The sequence below is a fragment of the Hippocampus bargibanti genome, linkage group LG12 (genome assembly GCF_051943395.1).
Source record: "Hippocampus bargibanti isolate YZ-2025 linkage group LG12, ASM5194339v1, whole genome shotgun sequence".
NCBI classification, from domain to species: Eukaryota; Metazoa; Chordata; class Actinopteri; order Syngnathiformes; family Syngnathidae; genus Hippocampus; species Hippocampus bargibanti.
The window spans coordinates 6,237,989-6,260,696 of record NC_142745.1 but is presented as its reverse complement, the minus strand read 5'-3'; the positions used below and the strand labels follow the sequence as shown (position 1 = coordinate 6,260,696).

General features: G+C 39.8%; 2 protein-coding genes across 2 annotated transcripts; one reads left to right on the top strand and one right to left on the bottom strand.

The window, feature by feature from the left end:
• Positions 1 to 707: 707 nt before the first annotated feature.
• Positions 708 to 2,528, bottom strand: gpx1b (glutathione peroxidase 1b). The gene is made up of 2 exons (XM_089011041.1): positions 2,226 to 2,528; positions 708 to 1,282 (listed from the first exon to the last, which is right to left on the bottom strand). The coding sequence occupies exons 1-2, from the start codon at positions 2,439 to 2,441 to the stop codon at positions 932 to 934; spliced, it is 567 nt and encodes a 188-aa protein (XP_088867167.1). The 5' UTR covers positions 2,442 to 2,528; the 3' UTR covers positions 708 to 931.
• A 617-nt stretch (positions 2,529 to 3,145) lies between these two features.
• On the top strand, positions 3,146 to 22,371 carry fancd2 (FA complementation group D2). The gene is made up of 44 exons (XM_089010976.1): positions 3,146 to 3,219; positions 3,422 to 3,485; positions 3,755 to 3,880; positions 3,954 to 4,021; positions 4,228 to 4,334; positions 4,434 to 4,494; positions 4,569 to 4,621; positions 4,719 to 4,797; positions 4,923 to 5,047; positions 5,121 to 5,208; positions 5,385 to 5,489; positions 5,852 to 5,952; positions 6,030 to 6,141; positions 6,240 to 6,275; positions 7,146 to 7,292; positions 7,368 to 7,502; positions 7,579 to 7,710; positions 7,945 to 8,049; positions 8,932 to 9,041; positions 9,127 to 9,181; positions 9,295 to 9,414; positions 10,684 to 10,757; positions 10,844 to 10,987; positions 11,071 to 11,165; positions 11,268 to 11,383; positions 12,110 to 12,218; positions 12,291 to 12,389; positions 12,506 to 12,600; positions 13,472 to 13,636; positions 13,720 to 13,827; positions 14,680 to 14,808; positions 14,878 to 14,996; positions 15,082 to 15,192; positions 16,064 to 16,194; positions 16,286 to 16,385; positions 17,478 to 17,600; positions 17,687 to 17,780; positions 18,700 to 18,771; positions 18,867 to 18,905; positions 18,992 to 19,066; positions 19,174 to 19,248; positions 20,461 to 20,607; positions 20,695 to 20,781; positions 21,662 to 22,371. The coding sequence occupies exons 2-44, from the start codon at positions 3,422 to 3,424 to the stop codon at positions 21,749 to 21,751; spliced, it is 4,326 nt and encodes a 1,441-aa protein (XP_088867102.1). The 5' UTR covers positions 3,146 to 3,219; the 3' UTR covers positions 21,752 to 22,371.
• The last annotated feature ends 337 nt before the right edge of the window (positions 22,372 to 22,708 follow it).

Sequence of the window (22,708 nt, the reverse complement as noted above, 5' to 3'; positions counted from 1 at the left end):
AAGATTTTAGGGATGGAAACTGTTGACTTTACATTTCGTAAAGAAAAACATTTTAAAATTAGACCTCCGAAGTGTGCTGGTGTCGCATAACATTTCGTTCGTGTGGGTAGTGTGCCGTGTGGTTTATGTTCATGTGGTAGGGGTGAAATAAATCACAAAAGGAAGTTCCATATAAAGTGGTAGTCAACTCAAAAAATGTACAATATATTGAATGCAGCAACACAATGCGGTATTCTCATTCATATTAAGTATATGAAATATGATCTAAACATTAAAACCCACCTTTTTCTATCCAACTTTCCGATTTACCTGAACATGACACGACAGTTACTGAGATTACAAAGGACCAATCACAGCTCAGCTTGCAAACACCACATGACCAACACCAAAACAGGTGCGCTGTGATTGGTCGTTACCTGAGCAACTGTGTTGTCATATTCAGTCAACACAGGTGCCAAAATGGCCATCCCCCCACATAGATAAACATTGGTTGATTGTTCTATTTAACTCACCTTCTCCAAACACAATATAAATCAGATTACTGTTTTTTTCACTAGTGGTGCCGCATGGAACATATAGTATTCACAAAAACATGTTGGAGTTGACTGTACTTAAGTTAAGAGTGATGCACAATTGTAGGTGTTGCAAAATGGGATATAAAGGAGCTGTAAATGATTACATGAATTACAATGAGCCAGACATGGAAGTGGCGGAAGAAAGACATTTATTTGTACTTTTTAAACCACAGCTGTGCTTTACATGGATTTAATGTAGCTGAAGTGTTCCATTTCTTTACAGTGCATCAGGAAACCTCCTCGCAAGTGGCAAGGTTTCAGAGGTGACCTTCATTGAGTAAAGAAGCAGAAAACAGCATACAGGTAAACAAGAGAGCACAGATGGTTCTGACCGCGCTGAGAAGCTTGACCCTTTGTTAGTTTGCTTGACTCAAGAGCTTCTTGATGTCTCCCTCGATGTCAATCGTATGGAACTTGCGGCTGTAACGCTTGAAGGGCACACCATCTGACCCGATGAGGAACTTCTCAAAGTTCCAGGACACATCATTCCTGCAGACGGGACTCCAGATGATAAACTTGGGGTCTGTCATCAAAGAGGTGGGGTCATCGATGGGCAATGGGAGGCTCTCTCGCAGGAATGTGAACAGTGGGTGGGCGTCCTTTCCATTCACATCAACCTTTTCCAAGAGCTGGAACTTGGGCTCAAAGCCATTCCCAGGTCGGACGTACTTCAATGATGGGATGATTTCATTATTCCTGTTGTTCTCCTGAACAAATAAATAAATAAAATTCACACTGGTATATTAAGACACTAATAATGGAATCAATAGTAAGGATGCTTGAAAACTCTTTTTACATACCAATATAGGCTATCGAGTACTCATCAACATCACATGTACATTTGATACATAAAATTTTAATACAGCGACAGATTAATTGTGTAAAATATCAACAACCTTCTCGGTACCAATGTAAAACAAACTACATTCACCAATGTTTCAATTTTCTACACCACTTACCCTTATTTGAGATGATGACATGATTAATAAATCACAAATCCAAATGTACAAAGGTGTATTGAACTTCCTTGTGATTGACTAGCAGCAAGTTACCAAACAATGGTAATCGATTAATGACTAACCAATAGTCTCACGGGTCAGGGCAGTTTAGTTAACGTCTCATATGTGCTGACGAGTAGAAAACATTGTAGAGTAATTTCATCATTCCAAATTGTTAAGGTGAAGCCCACAGTCGAAATTTAAAGCTGTGAAGCGATTTTGCAAATGTAGTCCAATCTACCGACAAGCAACGATTATGAATATGCTTTTTTATGAAAACATATATTTCTACAAACTATATTAGTCCACCATAGGGAGTTGAATAAAACACATTGACGACAATTAGCATATTCCGCACACATACGGGACGTGCAAATGAATATCGGTTACGAACTATATTTCTAGTTTGAAATTTCATCTTGCATGATGGGTTTGTTTCACTGTCTTTTTTAAATTGTAATTTATTCTACACCACAATAGGCAAAACTAAGAAGTGGTTAACCTGAATTTCTTCACATTCCCGGTTTAGGAAACAACATTACGCAACGCGTGTAAACTTGCAAACTATTCTCTATTTATCTAAATATATTTGTCCAGGAAATTATACACCGAAAAGGAAACAAAATAGTGACTCCACGTTTATTTCGCTTACCTGGTGGCCAAACTGGTTGCAGGGTACACCCAAAATAACAAGCCCCTTGCTGTTGTGACGCTCGTGGAGCTCGTTCATCTGGGTGTAATCCCTGGTGGTTGTCCCTCAGAGAGACGCAACGTTCTCAATGAGGACCACCTTGCCCCGAAGCGAGGAGAAATTAAAAGTTTCGCCCGTAAGCAGTTTGGCCGTGAGGTCGTAGAATCGGTTTGCCATTGCGGAGCTCGAGAAGAAGTCAATGTCTGCGTAAAGCGACTAACTCACTTCCCGAAAGTCTGGACGGAATCTTGAGGGGTTGACAAAGCGCTTCTATCATTCGTCAAGATAGTTCACCCTCTAGCTAGGACGAGTCGCAGTCAAACCAGTCCCGAATTTAAGGGCGCAACCTTGAGTTGGGTGCCAAAGAGCTTCCATCATCTTTCAAGATAATTCACCATCTATTCTAGAACGACAACCCGTCAAACGAGCATCGAAGTCCATTTCATTTCAAAAGGCTGTATTCGAACTTCATATTTATGCCTTGTCGAAAGGTTGAAACGTTCGTGATAATTTTATAAGACGTAAACCGGTATTCCTTCATTTTGATCCTCTTGGACGTGCTTAAGGAATAAAACAGTTTTGGTGTGTGTTTGTGTCCAAGGTATTAGATTAAATATTAATTACTCAATTAATCAAGTTATCTCCTATCTAAGAACAGACGATATCATTTAAAAACACAGGAACCAGACAAGGTGTTCAATGAAATTATTTCATAAAACCTTCTTTGCCAGAGGAAACACAACTTTGCAATCGCATGACAAAGAGATATAAGAAAAATCACGTTACATTTGCAATATTTTTTTTATTACACATTAGTTGCTTTCACACAACGAACGTGTAATTGTTGACAGTTCCCTAGCCCGATGACGTGTTGATCATTGGCGCGAATTGTATTTTGGAAGTAGTCTGTGGAGTTGACGAAGTGGCCAGTGGGGTATGAACTTCGTTGAAAACGGTGCTTATTGTTATTATACTTTACCCATAATTTGCACAACTGAAAGCGGGACGTTATTACAACCATAACACTCTCACATGATCCTGTGTTACTGGTTGCTTCCGTTGACACGACAAGCTAACTTTAGCTCAAGCGATGTTTTTGGAATAGCGTTGTTAGCCTGGTCTTCTATATTGCAAACAATGTGTTCCATATCTACCAGATGATGCAGAAAAAACGAATCTCGTCTGCGACTAATGGAGAGAAACAAACCCCATCCTCTACTAGTAAGTAAGCCACTATCCCAGGCCCGTGTTTCAAAAAATATTGCGATTATCCACCAAACAAATCGATCACCCAAAGTATCCATTGATTATCCCCCTGTTCAATGTTGTAGTCAGGGGGCTGACAATCGCAGGCTTCTGCTTTATGATAACAATTTAACATGCATCCATGGTATACAGTATGTAGCAATGGAGGCAATTGTATTACAAATATCCCTCTCTCATTACTTATACTGAATATGTCATGCCTCTTTTATTGTGTTTGCCCACAGGGGCAAAGAAGAGTCGCATCACTGGTCGCCAGTCTGCTCCAGAAGAGACAACAGAAAGTGTCTTTAGTTTATTTGTAAGAGAGGCGGGTGTCACATTGACTCTGGGCAACGCCTCTAATGAGATTGGTAAATTTCAAAGCACACCCGGATGTTGAATTGTAACCCGCCATTTATTTGTATGTTCGACTTCTCTCCATAGCTGTTGACCAGGTGGTGTTTCAAAAAAGGATAAAGCAAAAGCTGCAGAAGAGCCCTAGGTACCCTGGAGTGAGTATACAACACGCATCTTTGAAATTAACGACTTAAATAAATGGTGAAACAACTATCACTTGTAAAATATCTATGTGTATGGTTTGTCACCCACATTTTGTGTGAAGAGCATTTTCTCATCACTTTACAAAATTTAACCGATGATATCAAATAAATGAGCATTGATCACATCACGAACGACTACTTGCCATGCCGTTGCACAGATTCTGCACGAATTCATCAGTGGACTGGAGTCTCATATTGAGGACACAGATCGGTTTAGAAATTGCCTCCTCCCTTGTCTTCCAACACTGCCTGATGGCGACTCGAGGTGACTTTCAATGGAATTAAACACAAAAGCCCATGTGGTATTTGAAACAATTTGCACCTCTGGAGATGTATATAACACGCTCATGTTCTTGTGTTGCAGTTATGTCAGCTCCTTCCAGGAAAGCCTGCTACGCATGCTGCTCGGCATTGATATGCTTCAGGTATGACTGCCTCTAAAAGAACAAAAAGTTATTCATACCTGCACCACTGATGTCTGTTCCCTTTCATCATATAGACTCTTATTATCAACACGTTGCTTGAGAAACTACCTGAATATATGCTAAACAGGTCAGACAGCATGTTGTCATATAATTTACCACGTTATTCATTCATTCTATTTCAAGAACAGAAATAGTTATTGTGATGGCGCCTTGTTCTCTCATAGTGCCGATGATACCGGGCTCAGTATTCCACGTATTATCATCAACCAGCTCAAGTGGCTTGACAGTGTGGTGGAAAGCAAGGTACTTGTGTCATTTCTTAAACGTCAAGCTCAATTGAGTCCTCTGTGGACATTTTATTTTGGCACGTGAAAATACTGAATACGGTTTGTGCACTTTAGCTTTTTTAAAGTGGCTTTTAAACATAGGACCTGGCAACCAAGCTCATGGAGCTCATGGCAGTGGCACCGGTGGACGTCCAGCGTGACATCATCACCAGTCTGCCAGAGATACTGGAGGATTCACAACATAATGATATAGCCCGGGAGCTGAAGTGAGTGCCGAAGACTACCAGCTCGAATCATCTTGAGCGACATGTCGCTGAAAATCGTACACGTTCTGTGCAGTTCTGTACTAAAGGAGAACACTCAGTTGACTGTGGCTATCTTGGATGCTCTTTCAAGCCTGAACCTCAGCTACTCATTACTGACTGAGGTACTCATTTGACATTTCTGTCAATATAATTAATAATAATTTTAATGACAGTTTTCCTTTGAAACTATTTTCTAATAAAAAAAAACATGACATTGTTACTGTCACATTTTGAGGCTGTACCGTCCGTGGCTTGTAACTGCACAAATAACAAGATATCCATGTCAATGTTGTCTAAGGTTCGTGGAGCTGTCATGACCACCTTGGCAGCTGTGCAACTGGAAGACCTGCCTGTGGTTGTCAAATTTATTCTGCATTCTATCTCAGCATCTGATGCATTTGAGGTTAGAGCGGAGGGGAAACAAAACATACTTTTTTGTCAATCCATGGTCATAATAAACTAAATGTACGATTAAAGTAAATACCTTTCTGCTTATATTGATTTTTGATTGATTTTTACAGCTTGTTGCGTTACATCTCAATAAAATGTGCAAGGCGATACAACACATATTGATTTATATAGCGCTTTAACAACAGCTGAAGCTGTAACAAAGCGCTTAACGTGGACAAATATATACCGAAATAAAGCAGTCGCAAATATAGTAGAAATCAACAGGGAGTAAATACATAGCAAAGCGTGACAGTGGCTTATGAGTGTGTCCTTATGTAATATTTATATAATCATGGCATATTTCTTTGTTGGTAGGTGGTGTGCGGGCTCCGTAAGAAACTACAACTGGAGCAGTGTGTTCTCCCTCCTGTATTGCAAGCCTCCCAGGGCCGCTTTAAGAGCAAAGGAGTAGCAGTGTATGACTCGTGACACAATACATGAACAGATGATGCCGCTCAACACAGAATTCTAAGAAGTGTTTTGCGTGGATCAGGTCTAACACAATTCCGGTGACAACTGGCAGCCAGGATGTCATTACCTTGATCGTGGATGCCATTAAGTCAGCCGTGCGCTTTCAGAAGACCATATCTGAGGCCTGGCTTAAGGTGCACAACTGTTATGCTCCTTCTGTTGGGTTAATTAGTTTTTTTGGGGCCAAAACAACTCTTTCCATGTCACTGCTTTGTGTTCTGTTTTTCTATAGGCAATTGAGTCTGTGGAAGAAGTGGAAAACCACAAGGTGAATATATTTTAGGTCCACTTTGTATGTTATGTACCTCCCCCCTTATTTAAAGTAAGAACAATGCATGGGATATGTTCTGCAAAGTTGTGGTTTACTGGCTTTAATTAGTAGGCACACACATGGACATAAAGAAATAAAGTACGCTCGCACAAAATTTTGATTGATTATGTCGGGGAAGAATTTTATTAAATCGAATGTTTAGTGCTGGATTTAGTCTAATGGTTATCGTAAATTATGCAGTGCTACAACACAGAAAAACTGCCAAAATATCAGGAGAATTTTAAATGCAATTCTTGTATTGCCATGGCCAAAATTGACTCACATTTTACCACTTTCACATGCATTTAATGCGTTCCGAAAACAACAATAATTCTGAAAAAAATTATTTTTTGTAAAAATTAATTTTGATCTTTCAGGCTTATCCATATCTTTGTAATTTAGAAAAATAGTACTTATTTGGTTCTCTGCATCAACTAACATGTTTTTTAATGAAATGATCCGGAAAATAAGTACAGTAAAGTCTCGTTATATCGATATTCTCGGGAGTCTGAAAAAATATCGATATAACCGGGACTATCGATATATCCGACCCTGCGCGCATGTAATTTTCTCCTTGCGTTCATAGAAATAGTATCGTAATAAGCGGTACTATCGATATAACGAGACTTTACTGTATTTTGGAAATATCTATCCACCAATCGATCCATTTGCTACCCTTTTCCTGTTTAGCTGAAGTATTTCTCATTGACTTTGGATAAGACAACCATGAACAGCACAAAAACTGTAAACAGTTCAAAAAATGCCATGAACATTTATCAAAAATTTGTACATCTATGCGACTTATGTTCCTTTTGCTTCTTTCCTCAGGTGATAGATCTACTTGTGCTGTTCATCCTGCACTCCACTAACGCCAACCAGAGTCGCCGAGGTGCTGAGAAGATGCTGAAGATGAAAGTACGGACTGGCTTGATCGCTGAGGCTCTGCTACAGAAGACCTTCAAGGACAATAAGCAGGCAAGTGAATTCACTGACACATGACTGAAATGATTTGTCATTATTTGGTGTGTGTGTGTTTCATTTTGGGCTTAGGTCCTACGCGGGTATTTTGCGTCCATCCTAGCCCTGGCGCAGAGTTTGCTGCGTTCACCAGACCCCTGCGTGGTCCTGTTTGCTGGGCTTATGTATCGGCATTCCTTCCTTGCTTTTGATACTTATTGCCAGCAGGTTAGCACACCATTCTTGTCGAAGTGTGTCATCTGTTGTTAAAAATGTAAAATATGTTTCATGTTGTTTATTGAAGGAGGTCGTGGGCTCATTGGTGACCCACGTATGCAGCGGTGTCGGTGTTGAGGTGGACATGGCCCTGGAGCTGCTTTGTGGTTTGGTTACTGATCAGCCGAAACAAATGGGGCCGTATGCTGTATTTGTCAAGGTGAGGCAAAGGTCATTTTATTTGTTATTGGCAAAACAGAAAAAAATATCTAGTTGATAGGAAGTTGTTTTTTTTTTGCTTATACAGTAATATCTATTGAAAATGTCAGAAAATGCCATCCTGGTAAGTAAGAATAGGCTTGTCTTCCTGTTTTCCATAAATTTAATATTTGTCCCTGTTAATACAATTTTGTCAGGCAAATCCTAACTCCCGAAACGACAATATTTTTGGCAGGGAATTCTGGATTACCTGGATAATCTCACACCTCAACAAATTCGCAGACTTTTCCATTTGCTGAGCAGACTTGCATTTGGACCACAGCAAGCCTCACACATTCAGGTGTGATCCATCATTTCTTCATGTATTTTATTTGGGACGTTTGTTATTAAGGCTGAATGATGAATTGAAATAGATCCAACATTGTAATGTAGTACTTTGGAATGCAAATTTCATATCACTAAGGCTATGATTAGGGCGAGAGAAGGGGAATGGGTGTCAGAGATGTTTGGTCGGACACTGTGAACAAAGGCCAGAACACAGAAAGATTGTCTTTTACTGCCGGCAAGGGACGCAGTCATTCATGACTGACGTCCAAACTCTGCAGCCCTCTGCCAAGCTCTTTATTGAGAGTATATGCAAATGTAAGTGATACATTAATAAAACAGTCTTCTTGATTTGAATACCGCACCCTGGATGTCCCAAGCACCAACATCCATAAAACAACAAAACATAGACATTTTAATTGGTTGTTTTTTCCATAAACTGCGAGATTTGTAACCTGGCTAATGACCTCTTCCTGTAAAAGAGTTTACCAAGTCCTAAATTACGTCCAAGGCCAGATCTCCTACATGAAGATGACAGTTTAACAGGCTGTGTCTGTTCACCTCAGATTGACCCCAGATTTTCTGTGCTTCCATGTTGGGCCTTGTGGCTGCCAACTAAACGTAAAACTTTTAAATATGATAACGTCTACTCTGTCCATTCTCTATCAAAGGGTAAAAAAAGAAGAGTTAATTAAACTCTGTTCTAAAAGGCAAAAATGTTCTCAATTCAATACCTTAACTAACATCTGAGGAGGATAAGTTAAAATACAAGATAGAAAGAAAAAAATCACAATATAGACGGGCAAATGCAATGATTAATTTCTTATATAATTTTGCCGTATTTATAATGACTGTTGTCCTGACCTCCACCTGACATTTATTGAGTGCCTCTTTTTAGGACGACATGCACATTGTGATCCGGAAACAACTCTCCAGCACTGCGCCAAAGTACAAACGCATCGGGATCATTGGTGGCGTTATGATCATAGGCAGCATGGGGGCACCTGAGTAAGATCTTTTCCCACACCGATTGTGTTGTGTTTTCATTCAGTCTGTCTGTGTTATTTCCTCACCATGCATTTTGCGCAATCAGACCTAACGCCAAAGACGCCCAGAACAACCCGTTCCCACCAGAGACATTCAGACAGGTGCGCATAAAGATCATTTCTGCTATATTTCATTCAGATTTGTTTCAACTGTGGGTCATTTCAGTTGCTTACATCAGTTTGACAAACTTGACGCCGTTCTTATATTGTTACAGTTGTCAGCCATGTTAGAATTGGTGCAGTCCAGTAGTGAGACCTCACCCGAGGCTTTAGCGTTGTACTGTGACGAGCTTGCCAATCTGATTCAATCTTCCACTCTGGACCCACAAGTACAGGTAAGTAGCGTATATTCCGGTGTATAAGGTACACCGGAGTATAAGGCGCAGCCCCAAGCAAGAATGGTGATTTTTTTTTTTCCATATTTAAGGCGCACCCGACTATAAGGCACACCTTCAATGAATGAAAAAAGTTTACCAAATATAATATACAGTGAGACCTCAACTTACGAACTTAATTGGTTCCCAGACAGAGTGTGAAAGGCGAAAAGTGTGTATCTCAAAAAAAATATTCCATAGGAAACCATTAAAATGGGAATAATCCGTTCCCGGGTTTCCATAAAATATACTTTTCAACTAAATAAGCCTTAAAACTACACACAACATACCTTATTCTATGTATAACAAATGTGCTATTGTATTGTAATGAAAGAAATACACTGCATTGTATCATAAAGTCACTTTATTTACATTTGTTATGGTCATTGATGGCTTGATGGAATGGCGTTGCAGGTCGAAGGTCAAAGGGAATTGCTGTTTGGAAAGAGAGGCGCATTACATGAGGGCTGTAATTAAAGAAATAAACTGTGCTGTAAAATAAAGTTTTATTTACCTTTGTGATGGTTGTTGATGGCTTATGGAAGGAGAGTCACCTTCCATAAGGACTGTTGGTAACTTAACCTCTGGTGCTGTTCGGTCGTGTGCTTCCGCCGAAGATCACTCCGCCAGCCGTGGTGGGTGTGTATTATGAAAATAGTGCTTATTATAAGGTTTAATTTTCAGAAATTTGACGTTTGTAAGACGAAAAGTTTGTAAGATAAGGTGTTTGTAAGTTGAGGTCTCACTGTATAAATATATAAAAGTTTTACAAATATAAGGCACACCGCATCATAAGGCGCCACAGTAGAGGCTAGGGTTACGCATTACTTCTACAGCGGAAAATGAGGTTAGTGGCTGCTGACAGTAGTTGCGAGACCTGTTTTAGTACAAAATTATTTCACATATAAGACACACCTGCGTAGAAGGCGCAGCGTCGTGTTTTGGAGAAAACAAAGTCCTTTGGGTGCACCTTATACACATGTGGTAATCACAATATACCATGCAAATGGAGTTCTGAGCAGTACTGCCTAGGGGTGATAATGCAAACTCGTGGATATTTTGTTAGTATGACATTATTAATTTTTCACCTAGTGACCTCGTCTTTTATCTGGAATTTATTCCTTTAAAACAAAAGTACAAATGCTGCTGCGTTTTGGAAAAGAAGAAGAGAAAGAAAGTTTGTTTAGTCAATACCGTCTATTGTGTGCTATTGTTTTTCTTCGTGCACAGGAAAAGATAAGCAGCAGAGTCTTAGATGTCTTCCAAGGCGACTTTGTGGTGGATCTGGGTCCAGAAATATCAGGGTCAGTGATTAGCAGCTGGAACACATCTTCCTATGCACTTTGATAATCAAACCTTCTTTATTAATGCTATCTGGTTATGGCCGCAGGTCGTTCCCCTTCCCAGCGCGCGTCATGTACAACCTAGATGAGGATGAGAGTCAGGGAGGCATTGCCATCAACTTGATGCCTCTGTTGGCCAAAGACATGGAGAGCAAGGGGGAGCAGCATTGTCGAGACAAAAAGGATTGCAAGTCAGTCACTTGAACAAGTGTCATTTATTTGGGTTCTGGATTGAACTGACAACATGCGTATTGAACTGTTTTTTTGTCAGCAGGAGTTCTCTCTGTTTGTCCCCATTTTTCCGGCTGCTTCGGTGTTGTGAGGAGAAACAGAACCAAGAGGACTTAGAGGAGATCGATGCCTTACTGGGTGAGAAAATGATTGCAATTCATTCTTAAGCCACTTTATTTTTTGTGACATTCCTGTTGAAAACAAAAAAAAACTCATTTCTGTGTGCATTTGGGATTCTAGGCTGCCCTCTCATCTTAACAGACATGGATGTTGTAGAAAAAATCGACACCCTTTCCAAAGTGGAGAAGGAGTTCATTTGCACTCTTCTATTTCATACCATCAACTGGTTCCGAGAGGTAACTGCACATGGCAATGTGATCCAGGGATCCTATAGTGTACAAATGTGCTAATAACCACGAGTCCACCATGTTTTTTTTTACTTTAATAGTACATAACAAATAATATATCAGAAATTTGTATTATTATGGTGCTATAAGCTTGAGACCATATCACCTGTGGTGTTATTTAGTGAATCATAGCTTTTAAATTTAATCATAATAGCGTTCAACTCATTCACTGTCAAATGTGCAAAAATGTGTCCACTTCAGTGCCAGGGTTTTTGTCATTTTCACTCAAATTCCAGGACCCACAGAATATTGAGTTTTAGGACTACATAAACATCCAATACACTGTTAGAAATCTTAGACTCTCTTCTCTCATCAGAAAAAAAGAGTTAATTCCAAAATTATATGGGACTGGAGGTATATGAGCATGAAATGAGGGTGGCTGTTCAAAATACAATGCAATACATACACATAGGTTTCGATAGCACTAGATTGTTCTCGTGACTAGAACAACAGCTCAAGATGGAACAAAGCGCTAACATGGAAAAAAAGGAAATGGTGCCCCCTTGTGGAAAATTGCCAGAGGCCATGGCCAACACTATCGGCACCCAAGCATAAAAAAAAACATCGATTCTTGAGAGACTTGTTAACGCTGATATTTCAAACTTATTTGAGGAGACTTTTTATGTGAGCTTCCTTAAGCCAGCTGTCACCATAATGGCTGGTATGTGTTGGCAGGTGGTAAATGCCTTCTGTAAGATCAAGGACAAAGAGATGAAGCTGAAAGTGATGACTCGTCTACAGAACATCACCTACCTTTACACCCTGTTGGAGAAGGCTTTAGCCGGTGGGTATCACGTGCACTGTATCTACTCTCATTCATGACTTGGGTGAAATTTAAAATGACACTTTGTTTTAGGTACTCCTGGCTATGTTCCACCTGTGGCTAACTTTGACGGAGAGAGCACAGAAATGATTGTACCCAGTATCGCTCCTCCTATAAATAAGAAAAAGAAAGGTGAGAACAGAACCGTGGAAATAGTTTATACTGCAGCTAAACTGTAAGGTAAAAAATAAATAGGAAAGTGTGATATGGCACTGAGAAGATATCTTTTTTTTCAACTCATTTTCAAGATGCCTCTGGAAAGAAAAGGAAGGCGCCTGGAAAGAATTCTTCTGAAGGAAGCACTCAGGTGGAGGACAAAACAGAAGAAGATGAAACTCAGCAGGTGAACTGTGAATTTAAAGTGTACTCCAGTGCTGATTGTTTTGGAGTCCTGCTCCAGGTTTTATGATCCCGATTGCAAACAATGTTCTGAACCACCCAACATCACAAAAATCTGTCCAATGTCACAATATTTATACTTTGCTTTAGGTGGTTACATCGATGAGAAGGTTTCTTCAGCTGTCATCTGTACAAAAGTGAAGGTTTCGGACGTTTCGCCTCCTATCCAAGAGGCTTCGTCAGCGAACTAAAGTCTGACTGGTCGTATCGGCCCCATTTATATATCCCTAATGTCCAGACATGGTGGCGCCGGACACAGCTATGATAGGTCCCTACTCTCAGGTTGGGGGGGCAGAGGACCCCTCCCTGTGGCCCCACTGATTGTTCCTACATTCCTGACTAACGACTGGCCTATTACCCCCACTCCCACCGGTATCACCTCATCAGCATAACGACCCTCATCAGCATTACGAAAGTTGCCTAACCTGTTTTGCCTAAGCAGGCTATTGTATGAACGATCCAAATTGGTGGGGTGAGGTTCAATTTGGTTCGCTGACGAAGCCTCTTGGATAGGAGGCGAAACGTCCGAAACCTTCACTTTTGTACAGATGACGGCTGAAGAAACCTTCTCATCGATGGACCACTCCTGTACGACTGAGAGCTTACACAGACGTATAACTTAGGTGGTTACAGTAAACAAAATACAATTTTGTGGAATTAAAAACAAATGACTGTAGGTGTAGGCTTACAGGGTAACAAACCAATATTGTGAACAGATCATCAATGAAAACTTCAGTCAGTCTCATTCGTTATTTTCTTGTACACTTGACTTGTGGTACTGCGATAAGTAATGCGCCCGTAACTTCTTCTAAAAGGATCCAGAGAAGGAGATGGAGAAAGAGAAAGAGAAGGAGGCCCGACAAGGAGTTAACTTGGCATCCTACAGGCCGTTTTTCAGGGAGCTTGACATGGAGCTTCTCAGTTTGCTGGAATGTGGCTTGCGAACTAGCTTCATGCTGGACTCTGAGCTCGGCGCCAAAGTGAGACCTTTTCAGTGGGACCCACTTTTCAAAATTTCAAATCAAAATGCATATCAATAATATTTGTTCTGAATCTCCTTCAGGACCACCAGAAGGCTCTGTTGGGTCCGGCAGAGCTGATTTTCCTGCTGGAAGATATGCTGCGTAAAATGGCGTTCCGACTGACGACTAAAAGAGTGCCTTTCCTCAAGGTGCACAAGTGTCAAAAGAACAGAACACAAATAGACTGTAAAGGCTGCATCATTACAGCACTGCACTTAAATACTATTTTTGGACTCACATTGGTCATGAGAGGAATTGAGAAATTTGGATAGTAACTCATTCACTGCCATTCCCGAATTTATTAGGAATTGAAAATATGACGTGGAGCGCCATTCCAGAATTTGATCGGTTTTAGTTTTTTTCTTGCGAGGTGGTGCCGATAAAGCGCTAGTCAGACCTCCAACAATGTTTTTTTCCTTCCATGAGGGGGCAGCATTTGCCTTTTGTGCAGCTGTCCCCATTTCATGCTCAGATAACTCCCTACTCATATTACTTAGGAATTTACTATTTTTTCTGATGAAAAAAGAGAGTCTAAGGTTTCTAACGCTGCATTGAATGTTTATGTAGTCCTAAATTTTGATATTCTGTGGGTCCTGGAATTTGAGTGAAAATGACAAAAACCCTGGCACGGTCTGTTGTAAAAATCGACGATCAACTCATCCGTGCATGCAGAGTTGCATACATTCCCAGATTGTAATTTTAATCAACTGTGTTCAAACTTGAGGGGCACATTGACATATGACATTTACTTTTTTAATTACTTGAGTCTGTTTCCCCCTTTGATTTTGAAAGTCCAATTCAGAAGTGGTCAATGTTATTTTGGCAAAATAAAACCTTTACCTAATAATGTGATGATTAAAGTGGTATAGATGGCAGTTATATGGCCAAACATCTAATACTTTATTTTACAATCATCTTTAGCTTTGATAGCAATATAGACTGACGGATAACATTCAACTACTGAACTATTTCTACATTGATTGTCATCTATGTGCTGACAGGCACGGGTCGACAAGAGTATTGGCTTCTCCCACCTCCAACAGAAGAGCCCCCAAGATGTAGCTTCCTTCTGTGTTCAGATGCTGCCTGCCCTCTGCTCTCATTTGGAGAACTGTCACAACCATTTCCAGGTAGAAAAAAATAGACTGAGATTCAAAATGGACCATCTTTATTTCAACTGTTTTCTGTCGTGTATTCAGACATTACTCTCTGACAATGACGGTATTGTGGACGGACCCACCATAGACGCTCAGGAACACCAGTTAATATCTTCTTGCTGCCAGCTTCTCCTGCAAGTGTTGAACAACATCTTTAGTTGGTGAGCAGGGAGCACTACATCATATCGGGCTTGTTTGTTTTTGCACCCGGAAGAATTTGTATGTGTGTGTTCATTGAAATGACAGGTCTGGATTTAGCCTGCTAGGAAATCGGAGCTTGTTGAAGAAAGCTTTGCGAGTTTTGGCGGGTCGAGTGAAAGATGGAGGAGATGAGCTCAATCTACAGCTGCTTGTTAAGTGAGTAAGAAAGCTTCCTGGTGTGACTACTACACCCAATTGCTACAGAAACCACAGCATTTTAATCTTTCGTCAGAGTAAGCGTTTGTTATCAAGAGTCACACCCAAGGACACTGGACAAAACTATACAATACAGAACAAGTGCTTTTAACTCATTTACTGCCATTTCCAAATGTATTCGGGAATTGAAAATATGATGTAGATCGCATTCCTGATTTTTTTCGGGTTTTGTTTTGTCTTGCTGGGGTGCCGATAAAGCATTGGCCATAGCCTCTGGCAATGTTTTCCCCTTCCACAAGGGGCAGCATTTCCCTTTTTTCCCCATGTTAGCGCTTTGTTCTAGATTCAGCTGTTCTTCAAGCGCTCTATAAACTAAGATGTATATATTGCATTATATTTTGGACAGACACCCTCATTTCAAGCTCATATAACTCCAGATCCATATAATTTAGGAATTAACTCTTTTTTTCTCTTGAAAGAAGAGAGTCTAAGGTTTGTAACGCTGCGTTGAATGTTTATGTAGTCCTAAAACTCAATATTATGTGGGTCCTGGAATTTGAGTGACAATGACAAAAACCCTGGCACATTTTTGCACGTCTTGCAGTGAATGAGTGGTAACCTGATAATGACTTTTTTTTTTTGCCGGAGACTGTTAACAATATGTAATTATTGAGGCACCTCCATGCAGGAATTCAAATTGGAGTTAAAATTGGTTCTCAAATCACCATTTACACACACACACAAAAAAACATTTTTTTTAGTCTTATGAACATTCCGGTGAATCACACCCACTGATCTTAATGATAGTTTTTTGACATTATACTGTATACTGTGCGTATTAAAACGTTAAACCTTGTCATTTTGTGCCCAGACACAGCTTTGAATACCTGCTGAACTTCCGCAGTACCATTCCGAATCTCAGTTCAGCTCTGTGCCTCGCTCAGCTGTTGTCCACTGTTTCCGAGAAAGGAGGCAACGCAATTGCTTACAGGGAGCAGACTGGTTAGTCAAACATCTGTCTCACAATGACATCTCCTCCTTTATAATCAAACGGACTTCCATGATGATTGGTTGGTTGTGTTATCTACTGAAGGTTCTCTTGCACGTGGTTTCCTGAGCCAGTCGTGGATAACGATCAGTGGTGAAAAGCAACGAGGGACAAAATTCAATGAAGCACTTCACTCTCTCCTGAGGTATGCCAACTTAAAGGACAACCGACGTCTCCGGACAAGTTGTGTCCATAATTTGTAAAATGGCTTCAAATGACTTCTACAGAGCGTATTTTAATAAGATTCCACCGCATATAGCTATATTTAACGTTTTAAGACTTGCTCTGAATATTCAGGAAGTCTTGTTTTTGAGTTGGTGACGAGTCCGTACGTGACGTCACTAAAGGAACGCCACTAACCGAAAAAAATACACATTGTAGCAGTCCTTCCATCACGTCAATGTATTTTGCTGTACATGTTAGGTCTGAAAACCGTGTTGCACCCAAAAGCCGCCAGAAGAGGGCGTCAAAGCTCCATATAAGGAATTTATCAGCCTGTGGAAACGGAGGTGGCCACAGGAGGTCGCCATTTTGTGCCTCTTTTCTGGTGATCGATTTCCCCCCCAATGTTGCCTCAAAATGGCATGGAATAAATTATTTAATCGATTGCAAACATGTATGCTTTCCTCTTCAGAACTATTTGAATCATATTCATAACTTGATGTGTAACCAGAAAGCATATTCTCTGAATCTGAAGCCATTGTTTGAATTCTCCAGCAATGCAAGACGTCTTGGCGTGACGTCACGAACTGGGGGCGGGACTTTCTGAAAATGCCCAATTCGCAGCTCAATTTTTTGCAGATTTTGGACACTTTAAGTCATTTTTATTGGTGTTTTGCATTTGAATAAAAATATCATACTGCGTGTTTTGCGTATTTTAGATGCTATAAAACGTTTTTCTGGTGTCAGTTAAGAAACAAAAAAGTGACGTCGGTTGTCCTTTAATGTTACCAGAAGCACCTCACAATTGGATAAACTGCATTCATGCGACACTACTTTTTACAATCACGAATAAAGTATTTTTTAAATATCTCTCAGAATTTAGTATTGAACGGAATATTTGTGTTTTTAAATGACTCTCCTATGGACTAGGACAAGCTCCCCCCTTTCATGCAGTTCTTGTACTGAGTCTTTTGTGTCTCTAAAAGGTGGCAATTTAAATCAGAAAAGACAGAAAAATGTTTTGGGGAATCAATTAAGACTCAGAGTTATTATTTGAAATTGTTGTTGTCCACAGTATCTACATGGACCACGTAGATGATGTCCTGAAGGCGGTGGAAGAAATAGCTCATGAAGGCTTTCCTCAGATAATCAACGCATCAAAAGACGAGAGTTCCGCTTCCTGGCCAACACTCAGCAAGTAAATAAATCCTCATTGTCATTATATTCAATTCTATCTTGACAACGTGCGGGTATGAGGTTGCATTTTGATCTCTATTCCAAAAGGCAGACATTCCTGGTCTTCTATAAAGTTTTGATGGCAGAGCTGGAAAAATCAATCCGGAAGATTCCATCAAGCAAAATCAATGACAGCAGTGAGGTGTGCTCCCAGATGTCACCCCAAACAACATGTCGTTATAACGTACATTGACCAACCACATTAAGTACCGTATTTTCTGGTGTATAAGGTGCACCGGAGTATAAGGCACATCCCCCAATGAATGGTGTATTTTCAAACGTTTTCCATATATAAGACGCACTGGACTATAAGGCACAAGTATAATATATAAATATATCAAAGTTTGAAAAATATAAGGCGCTACAGTCGAGGCTGGGGTTACACACAACTTCAGAATCAGAATCATCTTTATTGCCAAGTATGTAGAACACACAAGGAATATCTACAAGGGGAAATGGAGTCGCTCGCTGCTGACAGTCGTTACGAGACCTGTTGTGGCTCAATATTACTTTACATATAAGGCGCACCTGTGTATAAGGCGCAGGGTCATATTTGGAAGAAAATGAAGGCTTTTGGGTGCAACTTATACACCGGAAAATACGGTACAGTATCTTACAATTGTGGCTTTACAGGAATACTCACACAATGATAACACGGATAGTTTATTAATACCTCTATGATAGTTTCATAGGTTTTTTTTTTTTTGCATTACTCCACTACGTCACTTTACATACAACACTATCTCACTTTACATTCAGAAATTACATGTATTGTCTGTTGTCAATTGTCTGTCTTTTTTAGCCACATTTTAAGTGCCTTTGCACGCTGGGTCAGAGAGGACAGTAATTTCATCTGTGCTGCATGTCATGCATATTAGCATATTTGACAATACAGCTGACTTTGACTCAATCACGAATTAACATTATACAGTATTTGTAAAGGCAGAAATTTTTATACAGTTCTTGTGTTGAATCTCATTAAATCGCATTGGTGTATGCAATCAAATAACCGGTCAGTGTACGATCCGATTATCATGCCCAAATATCCACGCCTTCTTTAGGCCCAGAGTGAGAAACTGCTGACATGGAACCTGGCAGTCCGGGACTTTCACATCCTGGTCAGCCTAGTCAAGGTGTGTCATCTGTTTGTCTTCTGCTGGCTCAATTCCTTTGATTACTTTTATTTTACCTTATTCACCTTTTTTGACGTTGAATCCGTGTCTCACAGGTGTTTGACTCGAGGCTGGTCCTTAACGTTTGCCTGAAGGTGAATTGGATTCTAATGCTGAAATGTATTTGTATATCCCAAAGGGGACTTTGAATGAATAAACCTTTTGTTTTCTTCATGGGTAGTACGGACGTCTTTTCTTGGAGTCATTCTTAAAGTTGGGGATGCCACTGCTCGACTACAGTTTCAAAAGGCACAAGGTGTGTATGAGATGTCTGTTATAGGCAAGACGACATTAAATAGGAGAAAAAGGAAAAAAAATATGAAACAAGTATTGCAAGGAAAGTGACTAAGTCTTCTTTCTTAGGGGGACGTGCAGAATCTGTTGAAGACCTTCCAACTCAGCACTCGACAGCTTCATCACATTTGTGGACACTCCAAGGTTTCTGCCTAGATTCGTGTATATTGTTACACTGCCTTCCCTCATACCGTACAGTTTAATTGACGGGTTCACATCACCAACATCTCTCGTTCGAATATATCAGGACACCCTTTTTATAACCAATGTGTCTTAAAATAAATGAGAATCATGCTACATTTCTTCAAGACCTCAACCCCACTACCACCAAACCACATTTCTTCCTGAAAGTTAAATCAATACTGTGAATTCATTAAAGGACAATCAATGTCACTTTTTTGTTTTAACTGACACCAGAAAAATGTTTTATAGCATCTAAAATACCCAAAACATGCAGTATGATATTTTTAGTCAAATGCAAAACACCAATAAAAATGACTTAAAGTGTCCAAAATCTGCAAAAAATTGAGCTGCAAATTGGGCATTTTCAGAAAGTCCCGCCGCCAGTTCGTGACGTCGCGCCAAGACGTCTTGCATTGCTGGAGAATAAAAACAATGGCTTCAGATTCGGATAATATGCTTTCTTGTTACACATCCAGTTATGAATATGATTCAAATAGTTCTGAAGAGGAAAGCATACATGTTTGCAATCGATTAAAGAATTTATTCCATGTCATTTTGAGGCAAACGGGCGGGGGGAATGTCTCACCCAAAAAGAGGCAATAAATGGCCACCGAGCTGTGAGGAATGAATCAGCCCGTTTCCACATGCTATGTTCGTTTCATGGAGCTTTGGCTCCCTCTGCTGGTGGCTTTTGTATGTAACACACGGTTTTCAAAAAAACAGTACAGCAAAATACATTGACGTGATGGAAAGACGCTACAATACGTCTTTTTTTTTCGGTTAGGAGGTGGTCCTTTTCTGACGTCACGTGAGGACTTGTCACCAACTCAAAAACAATACTTCCTGAATGTTCAGAGCGAGTCTTAAAATGTAAAATATAGCTATTTGCGGTGGAATCTTATTAAAATACGCCCAGTAGAAGTCATTTGAAGCCATTTTACAAATTATGGACACAACTTGTCCGGAGACGTCGGTTGTCCTTTAATAGAAGGAAGAGCTTTTTTCATTAAGAAATGTACATTGCACATGTGCATTGTTTTCTTTCATAACTTTGCTGCTGTGAAATGTAAATTTCTCCACTGCGAGACTAATAAAGGCAAATCCAATCCAATCCAATCCAATTGCAAACAATTAATAACCAACTTGTATATTGGTATTTTCCACAACACTCAGATTCACCAGGACACAAGTTTGACCAACCACGTTCCGGCTTTGAAGAAGAGTCTTGAGCTGTTTGTCTACAGAGTGAAGGCCATGCTCACCCTCAACAACTGCCAGGGGGCCTTTTGGATCGGCAATCTCAAGAATCGCAACCTAAAGGTTGAACATCACATGACTTGTATTGACTTGGTAGACTGAGTTAATAATGTGCATTTGATAATAACACACTGCACTTGTATGCGACAGGGTGAAGAGATTCTTTCGCAAAGGACACAAGAAAGTGAGGAGGATGAGGAAGAAGACTTGGCTCCACAGGTCCAATCAGAGGAAGAGGTATTTACAACTTTTATGTAAGAGATAAAGCTGGCAGGGTAGGTAAGGGTTTTATCCACTAACATTTTAAAAGGTGAGAAAAATCCTGAAACTCTGTGGTGGGATACTCTATTGTGGAGTGATGTGGAAGACAAAAACCATTTTGCAATATTTGGGAGAGTACTTTGTGGTAATTTGCACACATGCATTTGTAATTTATTAATTTGTTTGATTTATTTGATTTATTAATATGTTTATTAATTTTTCAATTCCAACATGCAATCCACTTGTGCTTAAATACAGTACATTACCTCGACTTGAACTGTTTGTTGACAACTGAAAGAGTTAGGTAATGTTTTCATTGTGATAATTAAGAAATATAATGGTGTATTTCACAACAACACTGTTTTAAGAAGGCACATCAAAGTCAAAGTCAGCTTTATTGTCAAATATGCTAATATGCATGACATACAGCACAAATGAAATTACTGTCCTCTCGGACCCAGCATGCAAGGCACTTATAATGACTTTAACAAAGATAATAAACATGAAAACGCCAATTTGCCGGGAGAGGGGAGCCGCTGCGTGTTCACGCGCCGCCATCTTGGGAAAAACAAAAATGACAACACAAAGACAAAGAGAGTCATTCATTCATCAGGACTTGCTGTATCCTCTTTGTGATGACATGAACTTGGATAAATTCACCACTTTCCAAAGGGGACTGTTCAGTGAAAAAGAGGCTAGTGTGCCTGATAAGATAACTGGGTTATTTTTATATGGTCCTCCAGCAAATGAATAGTATTTTATCAATTGCCAGAACATTTGATCTGCCGTTGATGACAATTTGCATAAACCTTGCGAAATGCAAAGAGCTTCTGATTAATTGTGCATTTTCCCTTAGGAGCAGGACAGTGACGCAGAAAAGAAAAAGAAGAGGAATACAGATGGGAAAGATGATCAGGATCAAACAGATGACTCAGAAACATACTGATTCTTCAACCAATCTATTCAGCACATTTTACAACAGACATGCATGGGGGTCTCGCGTCACAGCTTAGTTAAAATTCTGTCAGATACTGTTTATTATGTGATTTTGTGTTTAGTGAAAATTATTTTGTCGTTGACAAAAATCATTAAAATGTTACTTGTTTTTTTGTGATTCATTGTACTGCATCCTTATACCCAAACGTCCATCATTACATGAATTCAATTTTGTAAAACATGCTGCGACGTTTCAGAATACATAACAGTACAGACTGACTTAACATAGAGGTCTTTGAAATACTGGTCAGGTACCACAAATCGGTTGTCCAGTGGAGCCTTATTTATTGTGACATTTTAGTGAAAATGTGCACATTTACTCTCAGCACATAATCGACAGTAGTGATGCGAGTAAAACAAACACTTGACCACCATAATTGCTAAAGCAGCAATTCAAGTTCTGCAAAAAAAAAGAAAGGTTCTCAGTCATTTCTTTTTAATGCACCAACCGAAAACGTAATTTAAACGTTGATCGTTTGATACGTAAACTTCAATGACAGTCCAGTTTCCGTCTGCGGAGGTTCGTGCACTATTTTTAAAGGGGCATACGTTTGCATCTGTCAGTAACGAGAAAGCATAAAACAAAACATCATCTATACAAAAAAAAAAAAAAAAAACGCGAATTAAAGAATAGAAAAAGTGTAGCACCGTTTTCTCCTGATGCGCTCTTCCGTCGGTCATCGTTGGACTGAACCACTACACACTCACGGCGTCGCTCGTCGTATGACTATGTATGTATTGCTCAACAAATACAATTTTATTATTGTACGAAATAAACAAAGCTTTGTTTTTACTAGTGAAATATTAATTATGCTATCTTATTACGAATATTAAAATATTTCTTTACACCAAAATGGTATTGCCTGCACCCCTCTACTTGGAGGTGGGTGGTCTATCCAGGAAGCTT